Source organism: Heterodontus francisci, chromosome 18 (assembly GCF_036365525.1).
Source record: "Heterodontus francisci isolate sHetFra1 chromosome 18, sHetFra1.hap1, whole genome shotgun sequence".
NCBI lineage: Eukaryota > Metazoa > Chordata > Chondrichthyes > Heterodontiformes > Heterodontidae > Heterodontus > Heterodontus francisci.
Genome location: NC_090388.1, coordinates 13560615 through 13587019, shown reverse-complemented (window position 1 = coordinate 13587019; position 26405 = coordinate 13560615). Strand labels below are relative to the sequence as shown.

The window sequence follows — 26405 nt, the reverse complement described above, 5'->3', positions numbered from 1 at the left end:
TCTCGAGTGCTCAGGCCTGTTGATGGGTGAGTGACAGGGGTGTGGTGCATTAAGCAATATGAGAGGTTTAGGTGCAGTGGGTCACATGAAAATACATTCACTGACTTCGAACACCTGTGTGCAGTCATTAAACTTCTGCGGGACTGTAGCCAGGTCCTCTGGATCAGACTCTGGCTGCTAACTTCTCTATCCAGCCACTCCCACTCCCTTCGCAGGGCAGTCATTGAGGACCTGCTGGCTCCCTGTGGAAACATGGCATCTCTTCTCCTGTGGCCTACCACGACTAAGGCCTCTAGTGCTGTGTAAGCCGTGGAGCCTTCCCTCTGTTTCAGTGCTGCATTCCCATTCGTGCCATTTGCAGCCGTGACAGCCAGTAGCCTTCTTTGAGTCAGTGCAGTTTCCCTTTAAGAGGGACAAGCCGTCTTAAAGAGCTGGAGGCTAAGTGGAACATGTACCAGCCCCACAAACTGTTGGGTCCTGTATTGTGTATGCAGCCAGCCAGCAGCATGGGTCGTGCTAGGCTCCACAGTGAAATTATGGAAATGAGACAGCAGGAAGCTTGCGTGGTGACTGGCTCAATGGAAACAGTGAATCCAGCACCCAAAAAACGGGCCTGAATAAACTTTTCAGCCAACATCTACTTATACAGTACCGTTAACATTAAAAAAAAAAGCCCAAGGTGCTACACGGATGCATTATACAACAAAATACAACACTGAGCCACCTAAGGAGATACCACCTAAGAAAAAAAAAGAAAAAAAAAAGAAAAAGAGATATTAGATATTAGGTCAGATGACCAAACACTTGGTCAAAGAGGTAGGTTTTAATGAGGAAAGTGAGTAGAGTGGTGTAGGGAGGGTATTCTAGAGCTTGGGGCCTAGGCAACTGAAAGCATGACAACTAATGGTGGAGCAATTAAAATGGGGGACACAGAAGAGGCCAGGATTAGAGGAGTGTAGTGTCTTGGAGGGTTGTGGGGCTGGAGGAGATTACAGAAATAGTGAGGGGCGAAGCCATGGAGGAATTTGAAAACAAGAATGAGAATTTCAAAAACAAGACGTTGCCTGACAGGGAACCAATGTAGGTCAATGAACAGAGGGGTGATAGAGGAACAGAACTTAGTGCAAGTTAAGACAGGGGCAGCAGAGTCCTCTGTATTTAACATAGAAACAGGCCTTTCGACCCAGTCAGTCAGTTGGTGTTTATTCTGCACTTGAACGACAGCCCTTAATCCCATATAAGAACATAAGAACTAGGAGCAGGAGTAGGCCATTCAGCCCCTCGAGTCAGCTCCGCCATTCAATATGATCATGGCTGATCTCATCTCGTCCTCAACTCCACTTTCTTGCCCATTCTCCATAACCCTTCAACCCTTTTCCAATTAAAAATCTGTCTATCTCCTCAAATTAACCCAATGTCCCGGAATCCACCACACTCTGGGGTAGTGAATTCCACAGATTCACGACCCTTTGAGAGAAGTAATTTCTCCTCATGTTTGAAATCTGTTACCCGTTATCCTAAAACTATGACCTCTCGTTCTAGATTGCCCCATCAGAGGAAACATCTTCTCTATGTCTACTTTGTCAATCCCCTTAATCATCTTATACACCTCAATTAGATCTCCCCTCATTCTTCTAAACTCCAGAGAGTAAAGGCCTAAACTGCTCAATCTCTCTTCATGAGACAAACCCCCCCATCTCTGGAATCAATCTAGTGAACCTCCTCTGAACTGCCTCCAATGCAACTACATCCTTTCTCAAGTAAGGGGACCAAAACTGTATGCAATACTCAGTACTCAATTGCTCAGTACTATTTCCCTAATGATGATGATTGTTCTAAGTTCCTCCCTTTCTATAACCTCTGCATTACCTGATACTATTGGGATTGTACTAGTGTTCGCTACTGTGAAAACTGAAGAAAAATACTGATTTAGTGTCGCTGCCATTTCTGTGTTCCCTTCTATTAACTACCCAGTCTCATCCTCCAAAGGACCAACATTCACTTTAGCTACTCCCTTCCCTTTATAATAAAAGCAAAATACTGCGGATGCTGGAAATCTGAAACAAAAACAAGAAATGCTGGAATCACTCAGCAGGTCTGGCAGCATCTGTGGAAAGAGAAGCAGAGTTAACGTTTCGGGTCAGTGACCCTTCTTCGGAACTGAAGAGTTCCGAAGAAGGGTCACTGACCCGAAACATTAACTCTGCTTCCCCTTCCCTTTATATACTTATCAGAAGCTTTTGCTATTCATTTTTATATTTTGCGCTAGTTTTCTTTCATAATTTACCTTTGCTCTTTTTATTACTTTTTTAGTAACCCTTTGTTGATCTTTAAAAGTTTCCCAATCTTCCAGCCTGCCACTTGCCTTTGCAATATGCCTTAGTTTTTGTCTTTATGTTATCCTTAACTTTCTTGCTTAGCCATGGATGTTTTTTCCCCCTCTTAGAATCTTTCTTCCTCTCTGGAATATATTTTAGTTGGGTTAAATTGAATATCTCCTTAAACATCTGCCACTGTCCTACCTTGTAGTCTTCCTGCCCAGTCCACTAGGGCCAAATCTTTCCTCATGCCTATATAATTACCTTTAACTCCAGAATGCTCGTGTGGGACTCCAACTTCTCGCCCTCAAACTGAATTTGAAATTCTAGCATGCTATGATCACTTTTCCCTAGAGGATCCTTAACAATGAGATCATTTATTAATCCCTCCTCATTACACAACACCAAATCTAGAATAGCCTGCTCCCTGGTTGGTTCCATAACATATTGCTCCAAAAAAACAAACTCTAATACATTCAATGAACTCTCCCTCGAGGCTACCCTTGCCAATTTGACTAATCCAGTCTATATGCATATTAAAATCACCCATGATTATTGCCATACCTTTCTTACAAGCCCCCAGTATTTCCTGGTTTATACTGTACCCCACTGCGGGACTACTGTTTGGGGACCTATAGATTACTCCCACCAGTGACTTCTTTCCGTTGCTATTTCTTATTTCTACCCAAACTGATTCTACTCTTTGATCTCCAGTGCCTATATCGTTCCACACTACAGCACTGATCTCTTCCTTCACTAACAAAGCTACATCACCTCCTTTTCCTTCCTGTCTATCCTTCCGAAATACTGAGTACCCTTGGATATTCAATTCCCAACCCTGGTTTCCCTGCAACCAGGTCTCAGTATGTTTACCTTGTTCCAAACTCTCCATCGCCCTTTGTTTCAACCAGCTATCTAACCTGACATATGCAGGTCTTGCTTTGAGAATGCCATTCCACTGTTGGATTCCATGTTTGAGAGCTGTACCTCACTTCCCAGTAGAGGTTCTAGGTGTTCTTTTTTGCTGAACATAATGGAGAGGTTTTGTGTTTTGCAGTAAATCTACTTGGTCAGTAACATTTTGATTATCATAAATTAAAATTAAATGGTCTTTAATTTCTAGATGGGCACTGCATGTGCTACCTTCTGGTGTCAGCTAGGATCAATATGTAGCACTCCTGCATCAGAGTCAGAACACTGTAGCTCAATACCCACTGCTGGTTAGGCCACAGTTGGAGTACTGTGTACAGTTCTGGTCGTCACACTATAGCAAGGATGTGATTGCAACGGAGAGGGTGCAGAGGAGATTCACCAGGATATTTCCTGGGCTGGAGTATTTCAGTTATGAAGACAGATTAGATAGGGCTGGGGTTGTTTCTCCTTGGAACGGAGAAGGCTCAGAAGGGCCCTGATGGAGGTATACAAAATTATGAGGGGCATCGATAGGATAGATAGGAAGAAACTTTTTCCCTTAGCAGAGATGTCAATAACTAGGGGGCATAGATTTAAGGTAAGGGGCAGGAGGTTTAGAGGGGAGTTGAGGAGGAATTTTTTCACCCAGAGGGTGGTTAGAATCTGGAACACACTGCCTGAAGGGATGGTAGAGGCAGGAACACTCATGACATTCAAGAAATATTTAGATGAGCACTTGAAACGCCATAACATACAAGGTACGGGCCAAGTGCATGGAAATGGGATTAGTTAGGACGGGTGCTTGATGGTCGGCGTAGGCGCGTTGGGCCGAAGGGGCTGTTTCTGTGCTGTAAAACTCTGATTCTACAGACATAAGCATGGAACCTTGGTTGACAATGCATTGTGTTGCTTGAGGTGTTGCCTGTCAGTTGAGATGTTAAACTGAATGTTAAAGGATCCAATGACACTATTTGATGAGCAGGAGGTCTCTTGTTAATATTCAGCCCTGAATGAAAAAACAGCATAACTGGACTGGCAGCTGTGGTTCAGTTGATCGCAGTCTCACCTCTAAGTCATAAGGTTCTGAGTTCAAATCCCACTCCAGGACTTGAACACAAAAATCAAGGCCAATACTCCAGTGCAATAGTGAGGGAGGTCTGCACTGTCTTTCAGCTGAGACATTAAACCAAGCCCCCATCTGCCTTCTTGGGTGGATGCAAAAGATCCCACGGCACTATGGTGAAGAAGTGCAGGGGAGTTATTTCTGGTGTCCTAGCCCATATTTATCCCTCAGGTCAACAACACAAAAGCAGTTTGTCTAGTCATTTTCATATTGCTGCTTGTAGTGTGTGCAAATCGGCTGCTGTATTTCCTACATTACAACAGTTCAAAAGTACTTAATTGGCTGTAAAGTGCTTTGAGATCTGTGGTTCTGAAAGGCGTTATAGAAATGCAAGTCTTTTTTCCCATAAATTTGATCTCATTTACTGTTTGTAGGACCCTGCAATGCACAAATTGCTTATATAACAGCAACAACACTTCAAAAATAACCTGTTGGTTGTGAAATGTTTTGGGATGTCCTGAGGATGCATTAAGATATTGCATGTAAATGCTCAAGCAGTGTAAATGTGTTTAAAGACCATGCTTTGGCTTCACTACAAATAGTGACCAAACTAAACTGTCTCAGAGGAGTGTGATTACTTATTGCAATAAGGCACATGTTACAAACATACGAATTAGGAGCAGGAGTACGCCATTTGGCTCCACTAGCCTGCTCCACCATTCAATAAGATCATGGCTGATCTGTTTGTGTCTCGAATTCCACACTCCCATCTACCCCCGATAATCTTAGATTCTTGTTAGGCAAGGGAATCTATCTAGAAGAAATGCTGGAATCACTCAGCAGGTCTGGCAGCATCTGTGGAAAGAGAAACAGAGTTAACGTTTCGGGTCACTGACCCGAAACGTTAACTCTGCTTCTCTTTCCACAGATGCTGCCAGACCTGCTGAGTGATTCCAGCATTTCTTGTTTTTATTTCAGATTTCCAGCATCCGCAGTATTTTGCTTTTATTTAAGAATCTATCAACCCCCACCTTAAAATTATTCAATGACCCCGCTTCCACCACCTTCTGAGGCAGAGTGTTTCAAAGTTGCACAACCGTCAGGAAAAAGAATTCTCATCTCTGTCCTAAAAGGGTGACCCCTAATTTTAAAACAGTGCCCCCCTAGTTCTGGACTCACCCATAAGAGAAAACATCCTTTCCACATCCATCTTGTCAAGATCGTTCAGGATCTAATATACGTTAATCAAGTCTCCCTTCACTCTTCTAAACTCCAGTGAAAACAAGCTCAGTCTGTCCAACCTTTCCTCATAAGACAACCTGCTCATTCCAGGTATCAATCTAGTGACCCTCCTCGGAAAGCCTCCAACGCATTCACATCCTTCCTTAAATGAGACCAAAACTGCACACAGTATTCGAAATGTGGTCTCACCAATGCCCTGTATAAATAACTGAAGCATTACATCCTTGACGTTTATTTTCAATTCCTCTCATAATAAAGGATAGCATTCCATTAGCCTTCCTTATTACTTGCTGTACCTGCATACTAACTTTTTTGACTCATGCACTAGAACACCTAGATCCATCTGCACCTCAGAGTTCTGCAGTCGTTCTCAGTTTAAGTAATACTTTGCTTTTTTATTCTTCCTGCCAAAGTGAACAACTTCACATTTTCCCACATTATACTCCATCTGCCAGATTTTTGCCCACTCACTCAATCTATTGTCATGCAGGCCCCCACCTGCCAAGAATGAAGCACATTAATTTCACCACATGCACATTAAACTTCAAACTGTTGCTGGGAAGAGGGCCTATTACAAGGAATTGCCAGGCCCTTGGCCAGAAAGACATTTTTGCATACTAGCAGACAGTGTTGGAACAAAGGAACCAGTCCCTGCTCCCAATACACAGAAGGAACATGGTCAGATCAGTTTAGTCACATGACTGTTGCAGAGTTTTGAACTGAGTGTTAAATTGGAGAAAGAGTGCTTGAAGACAAAAAGCTCCTGGCTCCTGGATGGAGAACATCTCTCTGCTGTCATCTCTTTCTCACCAGCTTTGGAATCCACTGAAGACACATGAACCCCAAGGGAGAAAAGTATCCTAGAGTGAACAAGGTTTAAGAATATTGGGCCCCAACGAAAAGCAAGAATTACCTACAAGCAAGAACTGCCTACAAAAGGACTCTGCAGTGAGCTCGAAGGACAGTAACAAGAAACTCTTCAGATATTGCCTCAAACCTTTCCACTTATTTTTTCTTCTGCTTTTTTCTGTCCCTATCTGCATGTGCATATCGCATATGCATGCTAGCATGGGTGTGTCGTGTATCCATAGGCGTTAACTGAATTAGAGTTTAAGTTTATGTTTTAATAAATTTCACCTTTCTTCTTTAAACCTATGAAAGCCTGTTCGTGCTCATTTTTTTGCCTTATAATTGGAAAGCGGTGAACAAGGATTCACCAAGGAGGAGCTCAAAACAGTGTATTTAAAATTAAAAGCAAAATACTGCGGATGCTGGAAATCTGAAATAAAAACAAGAAATGCTGGAACCACTCAGCAGGTCTGGCAGCATCTGTGGAAAGAGAAGCAGAGTTAACGTTTCAAGTCAGTGACCCTTCTTCAGAACGAACAAATATTAGAAATGTCACAGGTTATAAGTAAGTGAGGCGGGGGTGGGGCAAGAGATAACAAAGGAGAAGGTGTAGATTGGACAAGGCCACATAGCTGACCAGAAGGTCATGGAGCAAAGGCAAACAATATGTTAATAGTGTGTTGAAAGACAAAGCATTAGTACAGATAGGGTGTTAGCGGACCGAAGATTGAACAGCAGCAAGTACAAACATGAAAAAAAGTGGGTAAGCAAACTGAACAAACGAAGATGAAATGAAATAAACATTGTAAAAATTGTAAAAAAGAAAAAAAAAAAACCTAAAAATCAAAGTAAAATGGGGGGCCCGTCATGCTCTGAAATTATTGAACTTAATGTTCAGTCCGGCAGGCTGTAGTGTGCCTAATCGTGTGCCTATAGCCTGCTGGACTGAACATGGAGTTCAATAATTTCAGAGCGTGACGGGCCCCCCATTTTACTTTTATTTTTAGTTATTTTTTCTTTTTTACATTTTTTACAATTTTTTTTTTAATGTTTATTTCATTTCATCTTAGTTTGTTCAGTTTGCTTACCCACTGTTTTTTTCATGTTTGTACTTGCTGCTGTTCAATCTTCAGTCCGTTAACACCCCATCTGTATTAACGCTTTGTCTTTCAACACATTATTAACATATTGTTTGCCTTTGCTCCATGACCTTCTGGTCAGCTATGTGGCCTTGTCCAATCTACACCTTCTCCTTTGTTATCTCTTGCCCCACCCCCGCCTCACTTGCTTATAAACTGCGACATTTCTAATATTTGTCAGTTCCAAAGAAGGGTCACTGACCCGAAACGTTAACTCGGCTTCTCTTTCCACAGATGCTGCCAGACCTGTTGTTGAGTGGTTCCAGCATTTCTTGTTTTTATTGTTTAAAATTAAAACCCTGTTACAGTAAGACCAGGTGAAGGCTGAAAGGGACCCCTAGACACCTTTCTCACCTGGTCATAACACTATGTATAGTTGGTCTGCAAGCTCCTTATGTCCACTTCACAACAAACTTCCCTACTTATCTTTGTGTCATCTGCAAATTTAGCTACCATGCCATCGCTCCCCTCATCTAAGTCATTGATATAAATTGCAAAATGTTGAGGCCCCATCACAGACCCTTGCGGGACTCCACTTGTCACATTCTGCCAATCAGAAAAGGACCCATTCATGCATACTGTTTTCTGGCAGGCAGCCAATCTTCTATCCATACTACTATAATATCCATTACACCATCAGCTCCTACTTTGCGCAATAACCTTTTGTGTGTCAACCTTGTCAAATGCCTTCTGGAAATCCAAGTACAGTGCATCAACGGGCTCTCCTTTATCCACAGAACACGTTACTCCTTCAAAGAACTCCAATAAATTGGTTAAACACGATCTCCTTTTCACAAAGCCATGCTGACTATTCCTGATTACCGTGAGTTTTTCTAAGTGCCCAGCTATAGCCTCCATAGTTATTGATTCTAACACCTTCCCCACGACCGACGTCGAGCTAACTGGTCTATAGTTACCCGTTTTCTGCCTCCCTCCCCTTCTTGAATAAAGGGGTTATATTTTCTATTTTCCAGTCTGATGGAACATTTCCAGAATATAGCGAATTTTGAAAAATTAACACCAACACATCTACTACCTCATTAGCCACCTCTTTTAAGGCCCTAGTTGGTGTTTGTGACTAAACGCTGCAATGGCCACATGTAATGTGAGCTCGTTATGGCAGCATGCAGGCATTTTATCTCAATATATTCAGAAATCTCAGCCAGGATATTACACTTCTGTGCGTCCCTACCCTGGTACCCTTCCCCCACAAAGAGCAATTTCCTTCCCATTCACTTAATCAGGTGGAAAATCACAGGCTGGCAAGCTCAGCGAGGAAAATCCAGTCGCTTGTGTTCTGACATGCAGAAATGGGCTGAAATTTTTTTTTTATTTCCAAAATATACTTTATTCATAAAAATCTGTAAAAATTACATTGCCAAACAGTTTCAAAACAGCACCAAAAAATACAAACATTGCAAGGGAGATCAGTTTCCTTCAATACTGTCATGAGTTTCTTCACAACCCTTCCGTTTCACAACTGTCATGTCAATTACAGTTTTAAATGGGCTGAAATGTTCTTGCTCTCAAACACAAGCAGCAGACTACAGTTTACACATTACAAGAGCTTAGCTTTCCTGGGACTTGTAAACATATTTACATCAAACTTGTCAGTGCATTCATCAGGTTCAGTAAACAGGAAAACTCTACTCATGTATTGCAATGCTTATTCTAGAACTAGGAACTGTAAAATAATTTCTCTAGAGGGCTTCTTGCCATACAGTTTATTAAAGAGTAATTCCTCTTGTTGACTCATTGCAAATAGTATTTGCATTTGTGTGGCAATTTATCAACTGTAATGTGTCAACATGATGAATTTCTTTTGAAGCACAATGACTGTTGTGGTTTCTGCAGTTAACAATTGGAATACATTAGAACAGCTGAGACAAAGGTTCCACACCCAAAATGTTAACTCATCTGCTCTCCCCATAAATATTGCCAGATCTATTCATTGTTTTGAGCATTTTATGAATTTTGTTTCAGATTTTCAGCATCAGCAGTTTTTTTGTTTTTGTTTATGCTATTACACAAAAGTGGATTTAGAATTGTTGCTCAATACAGAAAGTTAGACCAAAACATCTTCCCGTTCCCTTTCAGCATTCTGATAGTCCACCCACAACAGCTTGGTCCACGCTTCCATCACACCCAACACCTGCTGCTCTTCCCACAGCACCTTGCTTTCTCTACTTGCTTAAAACCGTTGGGTCTCTAACTTGTTCCAGTTCTGACGAAAGGTCACAGACCTGAAGCATTAACTCTGTTTGCTCTCTACAGATGCTGTTTGACCTGAGTATTTCCAGTACTTTCATTTTATATTTCAGATTTCGAGCATCCACAGTATTTTGCCTTTGCTATACTGATAGCTATTCTATCTTAAAATGCTACTCAAATTAATTATGGTCCAAGTTCTGACATTCCAGGGAAAATATTGAGTTCCTGGTTACTCCTGCTGGAATACCACCTAACGCTCCCCCTCGACCGATGAATCAGTTCTTCTCCATGTTGAACACCAATTGGAAGAAGCAATGAGGATAGCAAGGGCACAAAAATGTATTCTGGGTGGGGGACTTCAACGTCCATCACCAAGAGTGGCTCGGTAGCACCACTACTGACCGAGCTGGCCGAGTCCCAAAGGACATGGCTGCTAGACTGGGTCTGCAGCAGGTGGTGAGAGAACTAACAAGAGGGGGGGGGAAGAAAAAAAAAAAAAAAAAAAAAAACTTACTTGACCTCGTCCTCATAAATCTACCTGTCGCAGATGCATCTGTCCATGGCAGTCTTGGTAGGAGTCACCGCTGCACAGTCCTTGTGGAGACAAAGTCCTGTCTTCACACTGAGGGTACCCACCATCATGTATGGCACTACCATGGTGCTAAGTGGGACAGATTTTGAACAAATGTAACAACTCAAAACTGCGATTCCATGAGGCGCTGTGGGCCATTAGCAGCAGCAGAATTGTATTCAACCACAATCTATAACCTTATGGCTCAGCATATCCCCCACTCCACCATTACCATCAAGCCGGGGGACCAACCCTGGTTCAATGAAGAATGCAGGAGAGCATGCCAGGAGCAGCATCAGGCATACCTCAAAATGAGGTGTCAGCCTGGTGAAGCTACAATACAGGACTACTTGCATGCAAAACCGCAGAAGCAGCATGCAATAGACAGGGCTAAGTGATCCCACAACCAACGGGTCAGATCTAAGCTCTGCAGTCCTACCACATTCAGTCATGAATGGTGGATAATTAAATAACTGACAGGAGAAGGCGGCTCCACAAATATCCCCATTCTCAATGATGGGAGAGCCCAGAACATCAGTGCAAAAGACTAGGCTGAAGCATTTGCATCCATCTGCAGGCAGAAGTGATGAATGATCTATGTCGGCCTCCTCCTGAGGTCCCAGGATCACAGATGCCAGTCTTCAGCCAATCCAATACACTCCATGTGATATCAAGAAACGGCTGAAGGCACTGGATACTGCAAAGGCTATGGGCACTGACAACATTCCGGCAATAGTGCAGAAGACGTGTGCTCCGGAACTAACCGCAGCCCTAGTCAAGTTGTTCCAGTACAGCAACGTGGAAAATTGCCCAGGTAACCTCCTCCTGAATCACCTCCTGACTCCCCAATACCTGTCCACCATCTACGACGCACAAGTCAGGAGTGTGATGGAATACTCTCCACTTGTCTGGATGGATGCAGCTCCAACCACACTCAAGAAGCTCAACACCATCCAGGACAAAGCAGCCGATTTGATTGGCACCCCATCTACCACCTTCAACATTAACTCCCTCCATCACCAATGCACAGTGGCAGCAGTGTGTACCATCTACAAAAGATGCACTGCAGAAACTCACCAAGGCTCCTTTGACAGCACCTTCCAAACCCTGACCTCCACCACCTAGAAAGCCAAGGGAAGCAAATGCATGGGAACACCACCTGCAAGTTCCCCTCTGAGTAACACACCACCCTAACTTGGAAGCCGTTGCTTCACTGTTGCTGGGTCAAAATCCTGTAACTCCCTTCCTAACAGCACTGTTGGTGTACCTACACACCAAGGACTGCAGTGGTTCAAGAAAGCAGCTCACCACCACCTTAAGGGCAATTAGGGATGGGCAATAAATGCTAGCATAGCCAGTGATGCCCACATCCCCCGAATGAATAAAAAAAAAAGAGACATTCTGTGTGCAGGTTGCAAAGCTAAAACAGGTTTACAACTTAACTACAAATAAAATAAACCTTCCTCAGGAAGTCAGCTGATGTCACTAAATCCCATAATCAAGATACAAGGATACGGAAGCCAGTGAAAGTGCTCCAACTGAGCCATCGCTGATTAGCATGGGCTAGTTAGCAATATTGGAGGCTCACAATAATTCAGATACAAGCAAAAAATATTTTTCTTCAAAAATTTTACTTCCACAAATTTACTTCATGATAGAGAAAATTTATTATAAAAGTTGCATTAAAAAGCATGTGTGCCATTAAAGGAAGTACCACTACCTTATGGCAGTGAATACAAGTCAATCAGAATTTGAATCAATACAAATTCAAAGCAATGGTTTTTCAAGTAGTTGCACAGAATCACATGAAAATAATTCACATTTAGTCTCACTTTAGCTTTCACGGTGATTATGTGTCTCAGAATATACACAGTCTTGTACACATCATATGATACAATGTATAGTTTTGTAGAATCCATATGAAGGTATTAATTTGCATTTCAGAAAGGATGTCATGTCATGATAACACAGATGTTCAATTTATTTCACATAGTCTATGAAATAGTCAAATGTAAAGAAATATGTACAAAAGAAAATAGAATAGGATAGTCATGCCATACAAGGTAGATGGGGAGAGATTTGGTAGCAGCTATTTTACAGTTTCAGTGCCAGAACCCAGTCACATCCAATACAATCTGCCGCCTACAAGACAGGACAAACTGGCTGTTGATCCCTTACTTTTAACAGGATGCCATCTTTGACATGTAATAGTGTAAGACAACCATAGATTAAACATAGAGACTCAAAATCCGAAAATCTCGGATTCTTTTCTCATTAACTAGGATGATCTTACTTGCTGCATGGTCTGTTGATTATCTAGACATTCCTGGAGTTTGTCTTCCGTCATTGTTAAACGCTGTTCTAAGATTGACACAGTCTGGAAACAAAGCGTAATAATTACTTGCACACATTACTGCAGATAAGGTAATACATTAGTACACATATATGTAGGGACAGGATGGCATGGTGGTTAACATAGGACATTATTCTAATGAGTGATTATTTGGTGTGTTTTTTAACATCTAATCCTAGCAGGAGTTTATGAAGAACTCCTAGGTGTTTGTACTAATGGGAAAACAAAACCACCCATTGGAATTTTCCCCTACTGATTTTCCACCAATGCTGATGAAAAGCCAGTAACATCTCCAAATACCTGGTCCCATTATTGAAAGAAGCTGCCTGCAGGGACCAGAGTTTAAATTTAAACCAGACTGATACTGATTAAAGTTGATGGCTGTATGGAACTTTCTAGATTATAGAAACTATTTAGAAGATATAAAAAATTATATTATAATGAATACTTAAGGCGGCTACAAACATTGCAACTTGATGGATAGATCACTGGCTAGCAAGACATGTCTAGGCTTGACTTCTCCAATGCCCTCTTTGCTAGCCTATAATTCTATTGACCCCTTCAGAAACTCCCAACATTTTAGAACACAGCCACCCATATCCTGTCCTACATCCCACCCACTTATCACCCCCATCCTCACTGACCTGCACTGGTTTCTTGTATTAAGTTTAAAATGCTGATCTTAATAGCCTTGGCCCATCCTAACTCTGCAATCTCCTCCACTTTACAGCTCTTCTACAATCTTCAGTCTTATTCTGGCCTTCTTGCATCCTCCCCCCTCAACTCTTCAACCCATCACTGGTGGTAGAGCATTTAGTCATCTTGGCCCTACTCTTTGGAAGTCCCTCCTTAAACATGTCCACCTTTACTTCCCTCTCTATTTTTAAAAGCCTTCTCAAAACTCATCTTTTCTACCAATCTTTTGATCACTTTTTCTAAGCACACCCCCTGACCCCACTCATGCCATGGCTGGTATCAATTCTCTATATTTTGTCTTTTCTTCCCTTGGGCAAAAGGGCGCAGAATATTCTCTACGTAATTACAAGCTGTTGTTAAAGACACTAGTTCTCACCACAAAAGGTTTCTCAATCACACATGTGGTAATCTAATAAGGCATTTAAATGAAAGTCAAGATTATGAGGTGGAAAGGTAAAATTAAAGTCCCACCCAAACTGCTCATATTTCCAAACACAAGGTTGGCAGGGCTGTCGAATGCATGAGAAAATCTTGAGAGTTTGCAGAGAACATGATGCACAAAGATTTGGAAGTGGGATGTTTGGGGGGGGGGGGGGGGGGGAAGAAATGGTTTAAAAAAAGTAGTGTTAAAATAACCTACATACAAATGGGGAAATGAGGAAGAAAATACATTAACTATATTACTGCTATTTTGTGACTAATAAATCATTTAACCTCACCAAAAATAATGCCAGATCATCCAGTAATTTCACTGACATTATGAACAATCGAGAAAACACCTAAATCAATGAGTTTTCACCTGAGGTTTGGGCGCAGAGATTTGACTCATATCGTGCAGACTATATATGGATAAGTACTTACTAGTAGTTAACGAAGAAGACAGGTATCTCATGATCCTTCCCGATATGCAAGCAAATTACAGCAAGTAGTCTCCGGAAAATTCTTTTGGGCCTCCTTATCTCGAGAGACAATGGATGCGCGCCTGGAGGAGGTCAGTGGTTTGTGAAGCAGCGCCTGGAGTGGCTATAAAGGCCAATTCTAGAGTGACAGGCTCTTCCACAGGTGCTGCAGAGAAATTTGTTTGTCGGGGCTGTTGCAGTTGGCTCTCCCCTTGCGCCTCTGTCTTTTTTCCTGCCAACTGCTAAATCTCTTCGACTCGCCACATTTTAGCCCTGTCTTTATGGCTGCCCGCCAGCTCTGGCGAACGCTGGCAACTGATTCCCACGACTTGTGATCAATGTCACAGGATTTCATGTCGCGTTTGCAGACGTCTTTAAAAGCGGAGACGTGGATGGCCGGTGGGTCTGATACCAGTGGCGAGCTCGCTGTACAATGTGTCTTTGGGGATCCTGCCATCTTCCATGCGGCTCACATGGCCAAGCCATCTCAAGCGCCGCTGACTCAGTAGTGTGTACAAGCTGGGGATGTTGGCAGCCTCGAAGACTTCTGTGTTGGAGATACGGTCCTGCCACCTGATGCCAAGGATTCTCCGGAGGCAGCGAAGATGGAATGAATTGAGACGTTGCTCTTGGCTGGCATCCATTGTCCAGGCCTCGCTGCCATAGAGCAAGGTACTGAGGACACAGGCCTGAAACACTCGGACTTTTGTGTTCCGTGTCAGTGCGCCATTTTCCCACACTCTCTTGGCCAGTCTGGACATAGCAGTGGAAGCCTTTCCCATGCGCTTGTTGATTTCTGCATCTAGAGACAGGTTACTGGTGATAGTTGAGCCTAGGTAGGTGAACTCTTGAACCACTTCCAGAGCGTGGTCGCCAATATTGATGGATGGAGCATTTCTGACGTCCTGCCCCATGATGTTCGTTTTCTTGAGGCTGATGGTTAGGCCAAATTCATTGCAGGCAGCCGCAAACCTGTCGATGAGACTCTGCTGGCACTCTTCAGTGTGAGATGTTAATGCAGCATCGTCAGCAAAGAGGAGTTCCCTGATGAGGACTTTCCGTACTTTGGACTTCGCTCTTAGACGGGCAAGGTTGAACAACCTGCCCCCTGATCTTGTGTGGAGGAAAATTGCTTCTTCAGAGGACTTGAACGCATGTGAAAGCAGCAGGGAGAAGAAAATCCCAACAAGTGTGGGTGCGAGAACACAGCCCTGTTTCACGCCACTCAGGATAGGAAAGGGCTCCGGAAAATATATGTAGTATAAAGGTACATTCTTAGGTAACAGGTCTATCCTTAAAGGATTGTTGCTCAAAAGGACAAGAAAAGCTGACCAACACAGATTTCTTCAGCAACATTTCCTGGATGCACTGTGATGTTTGAGTGACCTAAGGGGAGTTTCCCCATTACTAGACTGAGTTACTTCCTTGAAGGAATCAAAGAACTCAGTGGCAGTGGTGCCTTGGTTTTGGTTGAAACTTTGGCATTAAGAAACAATAAAGTTTCTCTGTTCAGCTGCCCGACTAGGCATGCTGAATTTCTTAGATTTAATCTGCTGTTGTATCTTGTACTGAATAGTGTGGAAAACACAGTGCAGCTATCCCTTATTGGCACAATTCAAGAACTCAAAAGGAAAATTTGGCAAGCTGCAGTATCACGTTTGGATGATGAGCATTTTAAGCAGTGACTGTGAACATCAGCAATCGAGAAAAATTATTGCTTTGCACAGTTTCCAAAATCTTTGGCAGATTATGGTGCAGACAAAATAATCAAACTACAGTTACCCTAGTTTTCCTAAAACAATGGTTTTAACAGGTCAGTGCCAAAGATCATTTCATAGAATCAGAGAATGATACAGCACAGGAGACCATTCAGCCCATCCTGCCTGAACCAGGTCTGAAACGTTAACTCTGCTTCTCTCTCTACAGATGCTGCCAGACTTGCTGAGTATTTCCAGCATTTCTGGTTTTTATTTCAGATTTCCAGCATCTGCAGTATTTCGCTTTTACCATTCTACTAAATCTCTTCTGCGCCCTCTGCAAGGTCTCATTACCTTTTCTAAAGTGTGGTGCCTAGAAATGAACATAATACTCCATATTTCATATGATCACAGCTCAGCGAACACAAAAACCATAGCTTATTGCATGCTAATGGCATTTCTTTCTGCCTTGTTTTATTTGCTTTTTTTTTGCTGTAGTCACCATATGACAGCTTATATTTTTTGTATGTTCACCCAAAGTTGTATTTTAAGAAGTCTGTCGCTCTGTGCCAACCAATGTCGAGACCATAGTGCCCTGAGAAACATGAGAAAGGAACAGACACAGACTGGCAGATTTAAATTTAAAAATGAAATATTTTAAATCAACTAACTCCTAGAGAGAGGCTGGAGACTCTGGCCCATACTTTGGTGATGAGAAATCTTAAGTAAAGAGCAAAGAATCTCTGGGTGGAGGAAAATTAAACTAGTTCAATGGTATAACAACACAAGGGTAGGAAACCACACACTGCAATTTGACAATGACATTTTCAGATGTGTACACTTAGAATATGATTAGTTATATTCCTAATGTTTGGAAGTGTAATGAAGTATCCCTCTTTTCCTGCTGCAATCATTATCGTACCTTAGATCCACTGCCAATTTTCCAGTGATCTGGAAACAAACTACCAAGTTATCCAGACTGTTTTCTGTAATGAGTTTGCAGTATCGGTTGAAAAGATTAAATGACACAAATCATTGTTAGGCAAAGATCAAAAGAGTAAGCCTATTTTGTTAACTGTGTTAGGATTATAACTAAAGTAGTACTGTTGTAACTAATGCGATAGTAATGATCTACTCCAGGCAGTCAACAATCTATTTCTGAAAATGCTGCTTTTAACAACTCTGATTCAGAGAATGTGTTGCAATGGTGTTTGAAAGTTAGTTGCTGAACAAGAATAGCTTTGTAGCAAACTGCGAAAACTTTGCTCTCCAAATTGAAAAAATAAGAATTGAATTCAGGGTACTTATCTGGCATCATAAATCAAATTACATTTCAAAACTATGGACTGAATTTTATCCTGGCAACGAGGGTCCCAGCAGCAGGCCAGGAGGCAGTGAGGGGGGAGACCTTGCTTTGGCAGTGTTTCAGACCCCGATGGAATTCAACAGCTGGCAACCAATTAACTGTCCGCTGTCACGGATTCTGTCCCTTTAAGGGACTGGCACCCGTCACCCGTCACCAGAGCTAGGCAGTACCGAAGACGCCCGGGACGGGGGAGTAGGATTGGGGTTGCTGGGGCCAGTTAGGCCGGCCCTGGCAAGAGGCTGGGCGGGGTATTGCTGCGGGGCTGAAGGCTGTTCTCAGCTGTCCCTGTCCCGGACTAAATTCCATGGCATTCCACCCCGCCCTCCCTCACTATTTTATGGGTCCCCTTTTGCCTACGTTCCCATCCCTATAGGGCTCATAAAATTCAGCCCTATTTTTCAATAGGTTAAGAATTACGGATTGAGTAAAAGCTGACAGATTATTGATCTGACTAGCAGCGAGAAATAAATTGCCCGAGTTCATTTGTAAGAGTCAATTTGGTCATGATAATATCCCAGCTTTTGGTTTAGGTCGGAAATTCAACAGGATATGTTTAAGGTGGCAGCTTTGGTTCTGTGGTAGCACTCTCACCTACGAGTCAGATGTCATGGGCTCAAGGCCTAGACACTAAAGCACATAATTTATCTGACATTTCATCACAGTACTGAGAGAATTCTGTACTGCCTTAAGTGCTGTCTTTCAGATGAGATGTTAAACCAAGAAATCGAAGACATTATAAAAATACCATGGCACTACATGAGCAACAAAATCTTAACCAACACCACCAAAACTGATAATTTGTTCATTTATCTCTGCTGTTTGTGGGGCTTTGCTGTGTGCAAATTGGCATGGTTCTCTATATTGCAACAGTGACTTCACTTCAGTAGTATTTCATTGGCCATGAGTGTTTTGGGAAGTTATGAAACTGAAAGGTGCTATATGAATGCAAGTTCTTTGCTGTTGTAGTCTTGTGAAGACTTAAGACAGAAATTAGTTCTGGATTTCTTTTGTCACACTATGGGGCTTCAACAATGGTCCATGTGGGATAACTCACATAAATCAATATTCATAGATTTGTGAAACAAATTGAAAACCCTAAAGTAAAAGGACACAGGTTTAAAGTGTAATTTCTGCTTACTAACTGACAGCAATGAATATTTAAGAAATATTTATCTTCTGTAAGCAGAAAATAAACAGGTTAAGTAAATGGCTCCTCTGTGCTTAATTATGAAAGCATTTTCTCAATGCAAGTGGGAAGAACTTTTCAGGAGTATAATATCTAAGGATTTGCATGAAAAGGGGCATAATCGAACATTTGGGTTTTATGATGCCATTCACATTAAACTAAATGCCCCCTTTTTGAAATGTAAAAAAAAAGTGTAAGGTCAGCACAAAGCATACTTTGTTTTGGTCTGTATAGCTTGACTATCTGTCCGATTTATTTTCCTTAACTGTCTTAAGTGGCTAGATTTCCTCTCATCTGTTACTTAGAAAATCTTGGGTGAACTCCAGTCCCATAAGTCACAGATGAAAATATCACTTGACCCATCAAAGCTCATCCCTCCAATACCTAACTCTTCCATCATATCATTCAGTAATATAATGAACAAGTCCAATGTATCTCAATTTTCCAGCACAGATAGCCTTTGGCTCATCGTGCCTGTGCTTGTTTTGAAAGAGCCACACACTTAACATTTCCATGCCTCTTCCCCGTATCCTTTAAAATTTTCCTTTACAAATTTTAAAGCTATTTTGAATTCTGCTTCTCTATTTAACACATTCTCCTAACCGCTCCCTGTGTTGTTCTGGTGATAGATCTTCTCGTTACTGATACACCATGTAGTGAAAACAGTTCTTCAGAGTTCTCTCATTAAAACTGCTCATAATTTTGAACACAAATTTTCTGTTGTATAAATATTGGCCAGGATATTTGGAGAACTCTCCTGCCTTTCTTCAAATAGTGGCAAGGGATTATTTTTTACATTCTTCTAAAAAGGACAGATAGGGTTTCAGATTAACATCTCATCCAAAAGATAGCACCTTTGACAGTATTGTAGTAAAATACCAACCTAAATTATGTGATCAATTAGAACATAGAACATAGAAAAATACAGCACAGAACAGGCCCTTCGGCCCACGATGTTGTGCCGATCCTTTGTCCTCTGTCAAGGACAATTTAATCTATACCCCATCATTCTCCTTTATCCATATACCTATCCAAAAGCCTTTTGAAAGTCCCTAAAGTTTCTGACTCAACAACTTCCCCGGGCAAGGCATTCCATGCCTCGACCACTCTCTGGGTAAAGAACCTTCCCCTGACATCCCCCTTATATCTCCCACCCTTCACCTTAAATTTATGACCCCTTGTAACGCTTTGCTCCACCCGGGGAAAAAGTTTCTGACTGTCTACCCTATCTATTCCCCTGATCATCTTATAAACCTCTATCATGTCACCCCTCATCCTTCTCCTTTCTAATGAGAAGAGGCCTAGAATGTTCAGCCTTTCCTCGTAAGACTTATTCTCCATTCCAGGCAACATCCTGGTAAATCTCCTCTGCACCCTCTCCAAGGCTTCCACATCCTTCCTAAAATGAGGCGACCAGAACTGCACACAGTACTCCAAATGAGGCCTTACCAAGGTCCTGTACAGCTGCATCATCACCTCACGGCTCTTAAATTCAATCCCTCTGCTAATGAACGCTAACACCCCATATGCCTTCTTCACAGCCCTATCCACTTGAGTTGCAACTTTCAATGATCTATGCACATAGACCCCAAGGTCTCTCTGCTCCTCCACATGCCCAAGAACCCTACCGTTAACCCAGTATTTTGCATTCATGTTTGTCCTTCCAAAATGGACGACCTCACACTTTTCAGGGTTAAACTCCATCTGCCACTTTTCAGCCCAGCACTGCAACCTATCCAAGTCCCTTTGCAGACGACAATAGCCCTCCTCGGTATCCACAACTCCACCAACCTTTGTATCATCTGCAAATTTACTGACCCACCCTTCGACTTCCTCATCCAAGTCGTTAATAAAAATCACAAACAGGAGAGGACCCAGAACTGATCCCTGCGGCACGCCACTGGTAACTGGGCTCCAGGCTGAGTATTTACCATCTAAGACCACTCTCTGCCTTCTATCAGTTAGCCAATTCTTAATCCAATTGGCCACATTCCCCACTATCCCATGCCTCCTGACTTTCTCCATAAGTCTACCATGGGGGACCTTATCAAATGCCTTACTAAAATCCATGTACACCACATCCACTGGTTTACCCTCATCCACTTGCTTGGTCACCTGCTCAAAGAATTCAATCAGGCTTGTGAGGCAAGACCTACCCCTCACAAAACCGTGCTGACTGTCCCGAATCAAGCAGTGTCTTTCCAGATGCTCAGAAATCCTATCCCTCAGCACCTTTTCCATCAACTTGCCTACCACTGAAGTAAGACTAACTGGCCTGTAATTCCCAGGGTTGTTCCTATTCCCTTTCTTGAACAGGGGCACAACATTTGCCACCCTCCAATCACCTGGTACCACCCCCGTCAGCAGAGAAGATGAAAAGATCATTGCCAGCGGCTCTGCAATTTCATCCCTTGCTTCCCATAACATCCTTGGATATACCCCGTCAGGCCCGGGAGACTTGTCTATCTTCAAGTTATTCAAAAACCCCAACACATCTTCCCTCCTAACGAGCACTTCCTCGAGCTTACCAGTCTGCTTCCCACCGTCCTCTTCAGTAATACACCCCTTCTCATTCGTAAATACCGAAGAGAAGTACTCATTCAAAACCTCACTTATCTCTTCCGGCTCAACACACAGTCTCCCGCTATTGTCCTTGACCGGACCTACGGTCCCCCTAGTCATCCTCATATTTCTGACATACGCGTAAAAGGCCTTGGGGTTTTCTTTTATCCTACCCGCCAAGCATTTTTCATGCCCTCTCTTAGCTCTCCTAATCCCTTTCTTCAGATCCTTCCTGGCCATCTTGTATCCCTCCAGAGCTATGCCTGTGCCCTTTTTCCTCAACTTTATATACGCATCCTTCTTCTTCCTAACAAGACTCTCAACCTCTCTTGTCAACCACGGTTCCCTCACATGACCATCCCTTCCCTGTCTGACAGGGACATGCTTATCAATGGCCCCTACTATCTGCTCCTTGAAATTAAATGACGTGATCAAATTAAATAAAGTGAAACATACAAACAAACTTCCTTGTCCTGCATCTTTTATGACTACTATATAAAACACTGGTATCTGATGAGTATCCTGAGACAAGGAGGCCAAAGAGAGGTATCTGATGATTATATTGCTACAAGATGGATAAGTTCTTTCTACTGATCCTTAATTGACTCTTCTGAAATAAGTTCAATTAGCACTGGTAACGTGCTAGACGTCATTTTTAATTACAGGGTTGTAGCTACCACTGAAGTAACAGCCGTGCCAATTAGCAGCTCTTTAGATGCAAAAAGAACTTCTTAGAGGTAACTTCCTCACCAATTATCAACTCTTTAAATATGAATAGGAATCACCCAACTCATTCCCTAGCCAGCCCTCTGCGGTTCCTCTCCATGTTGTGTGGCTGTCATCAATGCAGGATTCGCCATCACCCCTTTCTCTCTTGCAAAGAAATGAACGAATCTTGTGCATGTATACTTTCCTGTAGTATAAAGCTGCCCTTATCTTGTGCCGAGTAGACTGCTACTGCCACCTTTACAAGGGTCTTGAAGAGCCAGTGAGAAACAACGTAAAGTTGCTGGGTTCCCATTTTCTTCCTTCAAAGACTTCCCAGTGGCCACTTTAACAAATCTATCAAGTTTATTCTGGGGTTGCTGAAGGCTGTGCGCCTGTTGTCAGGATCCAGCAGCACTAAGGTTCTGTCAAGTGCAATATAAAAGCAGCAAACATAAGACAGATTTGGCAATAAGGGAATCTGCATTTTCATTGGAAGTCGTTCATTAATAGAAAAGGGGGATGTCGCAGTCATTTGAATGAGAAAGTTGAATTTAGCAGACTCAAAGTGGCAGTGGAAAACTGACTAATTTAATTCATTCAGCACTGCAGCTTTCTGAAGAGTATGGCATACATCTTGCTGTACATGCTTACCACATAACAATCAGGGTGGGTCGCTTAGTGGTTATAATACTGGACTAACAATTCAAGAGGTTCAGTTCAAATCCCACCGTGGCAAGTTGCAAAATGTAGTTCATTAAATTGCTATATTGTGGGCTGCCACACAGAATGATCATTAAACTTACTGGATTGTTGTAAAAAGACACTGCGACACATCAGGGAGGGGGAAAAGTTACCTGGACATTTTGTACCAGGAGGCAGTCACACCCCTTAGGATAGGGTCTTCTGATTTGGTCAGTGGTTAGGGACAGGTGAGTGTGGCTGCAGCTAAGGCAGATAAGGGGACACAGAGGGCAGGAGCCTCAGCCTTTGCGATTGCCCAACAGGTATGAGGTTCTTTCAGCTTGTTTGGATGACAGTGGGGGCTGCAGGGTGGATGAGTAACCTGACCATGGCACCATGGTACAGGAAGTCATCCAAGTGGAGGGGGAAAATAGGAATGCAATAGTAGGAGGGGACAGTATAGTTATGGGGATTGACACTGTTCTCTGCAGCAAAGAACAAGAGTCCAGACAGCTGTGTTGCCTGCCCAGTGTCAGGGTTCAGGACATCTGCGCAGGGCTTGAGACGAACTTAGAGTAGGAGCGGGAGGATCCAGTCATCGTGGTCCATGTAGGTACCAACGACATAGGCAGGACAAGGAAAGAGGTTCTGCATAGACAGTATGAGGAACTAGGTGCCAAATTAAGCAGAACCTCAAAAGGTAATAATTTCTGGATTATGACCGGAGCCATGTGCAAATTGGCAGTGGGAAAATAAGATTAGAGAAATTAATGCGTGGCTCAAAAGACTGGTGTGGTAGAAGTGGGTTCTGGTTCATGGGGCACTGGCAGTAGTACTGGGGAAAGTGGTGCTGTACCGTTGGGACGACCTATACCTGAACCGTGCTGGGGCCGGTGTTTTAGCAAGCCGCATAACTAGGGAAGTAGAGAGAATTTTAAACTGAATAGTGGGGGCAAGGGATCAAATTTGGGAAGATATGGTAAATCAAGGAGTAGAGACAAAACAAGAGAGAAAGGTATTAAATTTGGGAAATGATAAAGAGACTGCGACAGGAAGGGACAAATAAGGCTAGAGCTAACTAAACTAATAAAAAAGGACACAACTAAAGGCTCTGTATCTGAATGCATGTAGGAATCTAAAAAAAAACAGATGAACTGAGAGCACAAATAGAAATAAATATGATCGGATAGCGATTACATGGCCTACATAGATTAGGACCTGAATATTGAAGGATACATGGCATTTAGGAAGGACAGGAAGCTAGGAAAACGTGGAGGGGTAGTGCTGTTAATTAATGATGGTATTAGCACAATAGAGCAGGATGACCCAAGTTCAGGAGATCAGGATGTAGAAGCAGATTGGGTAGAGATGAGAAATCATAAAGGCAAGATGTCACTTGTGGGAGTGGTGTACAGGCCACCTAACATTAACTTCACTGTAGGACAGGGGATAAAGGAAGAAATAATGGCAGCTTGTCAGAAAGCGATAATTATGGGGAATTTTAATCTACATGTTAGACTGGAAAAAAATCAGATGGGCAGAGGTAGCCTAGATGAGGAATACATAGAATGTTTTCAGGATAATTTCTTGTAACAATACTTTCTGGAGCCAGAGAACAGGCTATACTAGAATAAAAGCAAAATACTGCGGATGCTGGAAATCTGAAATAAAAACAAGAAATGCTGGAATCACGCAGCAGGTCTGGCAGCATCTGTGGAAAGAGAAGCAGAGTTAACGTTTCAGGTCAGTGACCCTTCTTCGGAACTGACAAATATGAGAAAAGTCACAGATTATAAGCATTCCCCGCACCTCTACCCTCACCCCTTCCCCTCCCTCCCAGAACCGTGACAGGGTTCCCCTTGTCCTCACTTTTCATCCCACCAGCCTCCATATCCAAAGGATCATCCTCCGCCACTTTTGCCACCTCCAGCGTGATGCCACTACCAGTCGCATCTTCCCCTCCCTTCCCCTGTCAGCATTCCGAAGGGATCGTTCCCTCCGCGACACCCTGGTCCACTCCTCCATTACCCCCACCACCTCGTCCCTGTCCCAGGTCACCTTCCCCTGCAATCGCAGGAGGTGTAATACCTGCCCATTTACCTCCTCTCTCCTCACTATCCCAGGCCCCAAACACTCCTTTCAGGTGAAGCAGCGATTTACTTGTACTTCTTTCAATGTAGTATACTGTATTCACTGCTCACAGTATGGTCTCCTCTACATTGGGGAGACCAAGCGCAGACTGGGTGACCGCTTTGCGGAACATCTCCGCTCAGTCCGCAAGCAGGAACCTGAGCTTCCGGTTGCTTGCCATTTCAACACTCCCCCCTGCTCTCATGCTCACATCTCTGTCCTGGGATTGCTGCAGTGTTCCAGTGAACATCAACACAAGCTCGAGGAACAGCATCTCATCTACCGATTAGGCACACTACAGCCTGCCGGACTGAACATTGAGTTCAATAATTTCAGAGCATGACAGCCCCCCATTTTACTTTCATTTTTAGTTATTTTTTCTTCCTTTTTTCTACATTCTTTTTTACATTTTTTACAATTTTTTTTGCATTTATTTCATTTCATTTCATCTTAGTTTGTTCAGTTTGCTTACCCACTGTTTTTTTCAGGTTTGCACTTGCTGCTGTTCAATATTCAGTGTATTTACACCTAATCTGTACTAATGCTTTGTCTTTCAACACACCATTAACATATTGTTTGCCTTTGCTCTGTGACCTTTTGGTCAGCTATGTGGCCTGGTCCAATCTACACCTTCTCCTTTGTTATCTCTCGCCCCACCCCCACCTCACTTGCTTATAATCTGTGACTTTTCTTATATTTGTCAGTTCCGAAGAAGGGTCACTGACCTGAAACGTTAACTCTGCTTCTCTTTCCACAGATGCTGCCAGACCTGCCGAGTGATTCCAGCATTTCTTGTTTTTATTAACAGGCTATACTAGACCTGGTATTGTGCAACGAGATAGGATTAATTAATGACCTCATAGTTAAGGCGCCCCTAGGTAGCAGCGAGCATAATATGATTGAATTTTACATTCAGTTTGAGAGAAGGGGGGGTCAAAACTAGCATTTTAAACTTAAGTAAGGGCAATTATGAGGGCATGAAAGCAGAGCTAGCTAAAGTGAATTGGCAAATCAGGTTAAGGGATATGCCAATGGAGATAAAGTGGCAGGCATTTAAAGGGATATTTCAGAATACACAGAACAGATACATTTCAATGGGAAAGAAAAAATTCAACGGTGGGACCCTCCATCCGTGGTTAACTAAAACAGTTAAAGATAGCATCAAGCTTAAAGGGCGGCACAGTGGTTAGCACCGCAGCCTCACAGCTCCAGCGACCCGGGTTCAACTCTGGGTACTGCCTGTGTGGAGTTTGCAAGTTCTCCCGGTGTCTGCGTGGGTTTCCTCCCACAAGCCAAAAGACTTGCAGGTTGATAGGTAAATTGGCCATTATAAATTGCCCCTAGTATAGGTAGGTGGTAGGGAAATATAGGGACAGGTGGGGGTGTGGTAGGAATATAGAATTAGTGTAGGATTATTATAAATGAGTGGTTGATGGTCGGCACAGACACGGTGGGCCGAAGGGCCTGTTTCAGTGCTGTATCTCTAAACTAAACTAAAGAAAAAGCCTATAATTGTCCAAATACAGGAGGCAGGTAGGAAAATTGGACAGAATATAAAAAACAGCAAAGAATGACTAAAAGATTGATAAGGAAGGTAAAATTAGAGTACGAGAGACAGCTAGCTAGAAATATAAAGATAGATAGTAAGAGTTTCTATAGATATTTAAAAAGCAAAAAAAAGTTAACAAAGTGAGGGTTGGTCCTATAAAAAGTGAGTCTGGGGAAATAATAATGGATAATAAGGAGACGGCAGATGAATTGAACAGATATTTTGCATCGGTCTTCACTATTGAGGATACAAGTAACACCCCAGTATTAGCTG

General features: G+C 42.7%; 1 protein-coding gene across 4 annotated transcripts in view; it reads right to left on the bottom strand.

Moving 5' to 3' along the window:
- Positions 1 to 26405, bottom strand: part of LOC137379453 (POC1 centriolar protein homolog B-like) — a 110161-nt gene that overhangs the window by 9066 nt on the left and 74690 nt on the right. For 2 of the 4 annotated variants that reach the window (XM_068050289.1, XM_068050290.1), the window contains exon 12: positions 12599 to 12682. The exons of 1 other annotated variant lie outside the window; for it this stretch is intronic. In XM_068050289.1, the coding sequence (XP_067906390.1) occupies positions 12599 to 12682 (84 nt within the window). Of the gene's footprint in view, positions 1 to 8874; positions 10396 to 12598; positions 12683 to 26405 lie in introns of those variants that run through there. One more of the 4 variants, XM_068050288.1, reaches the window with a different exon arrangement.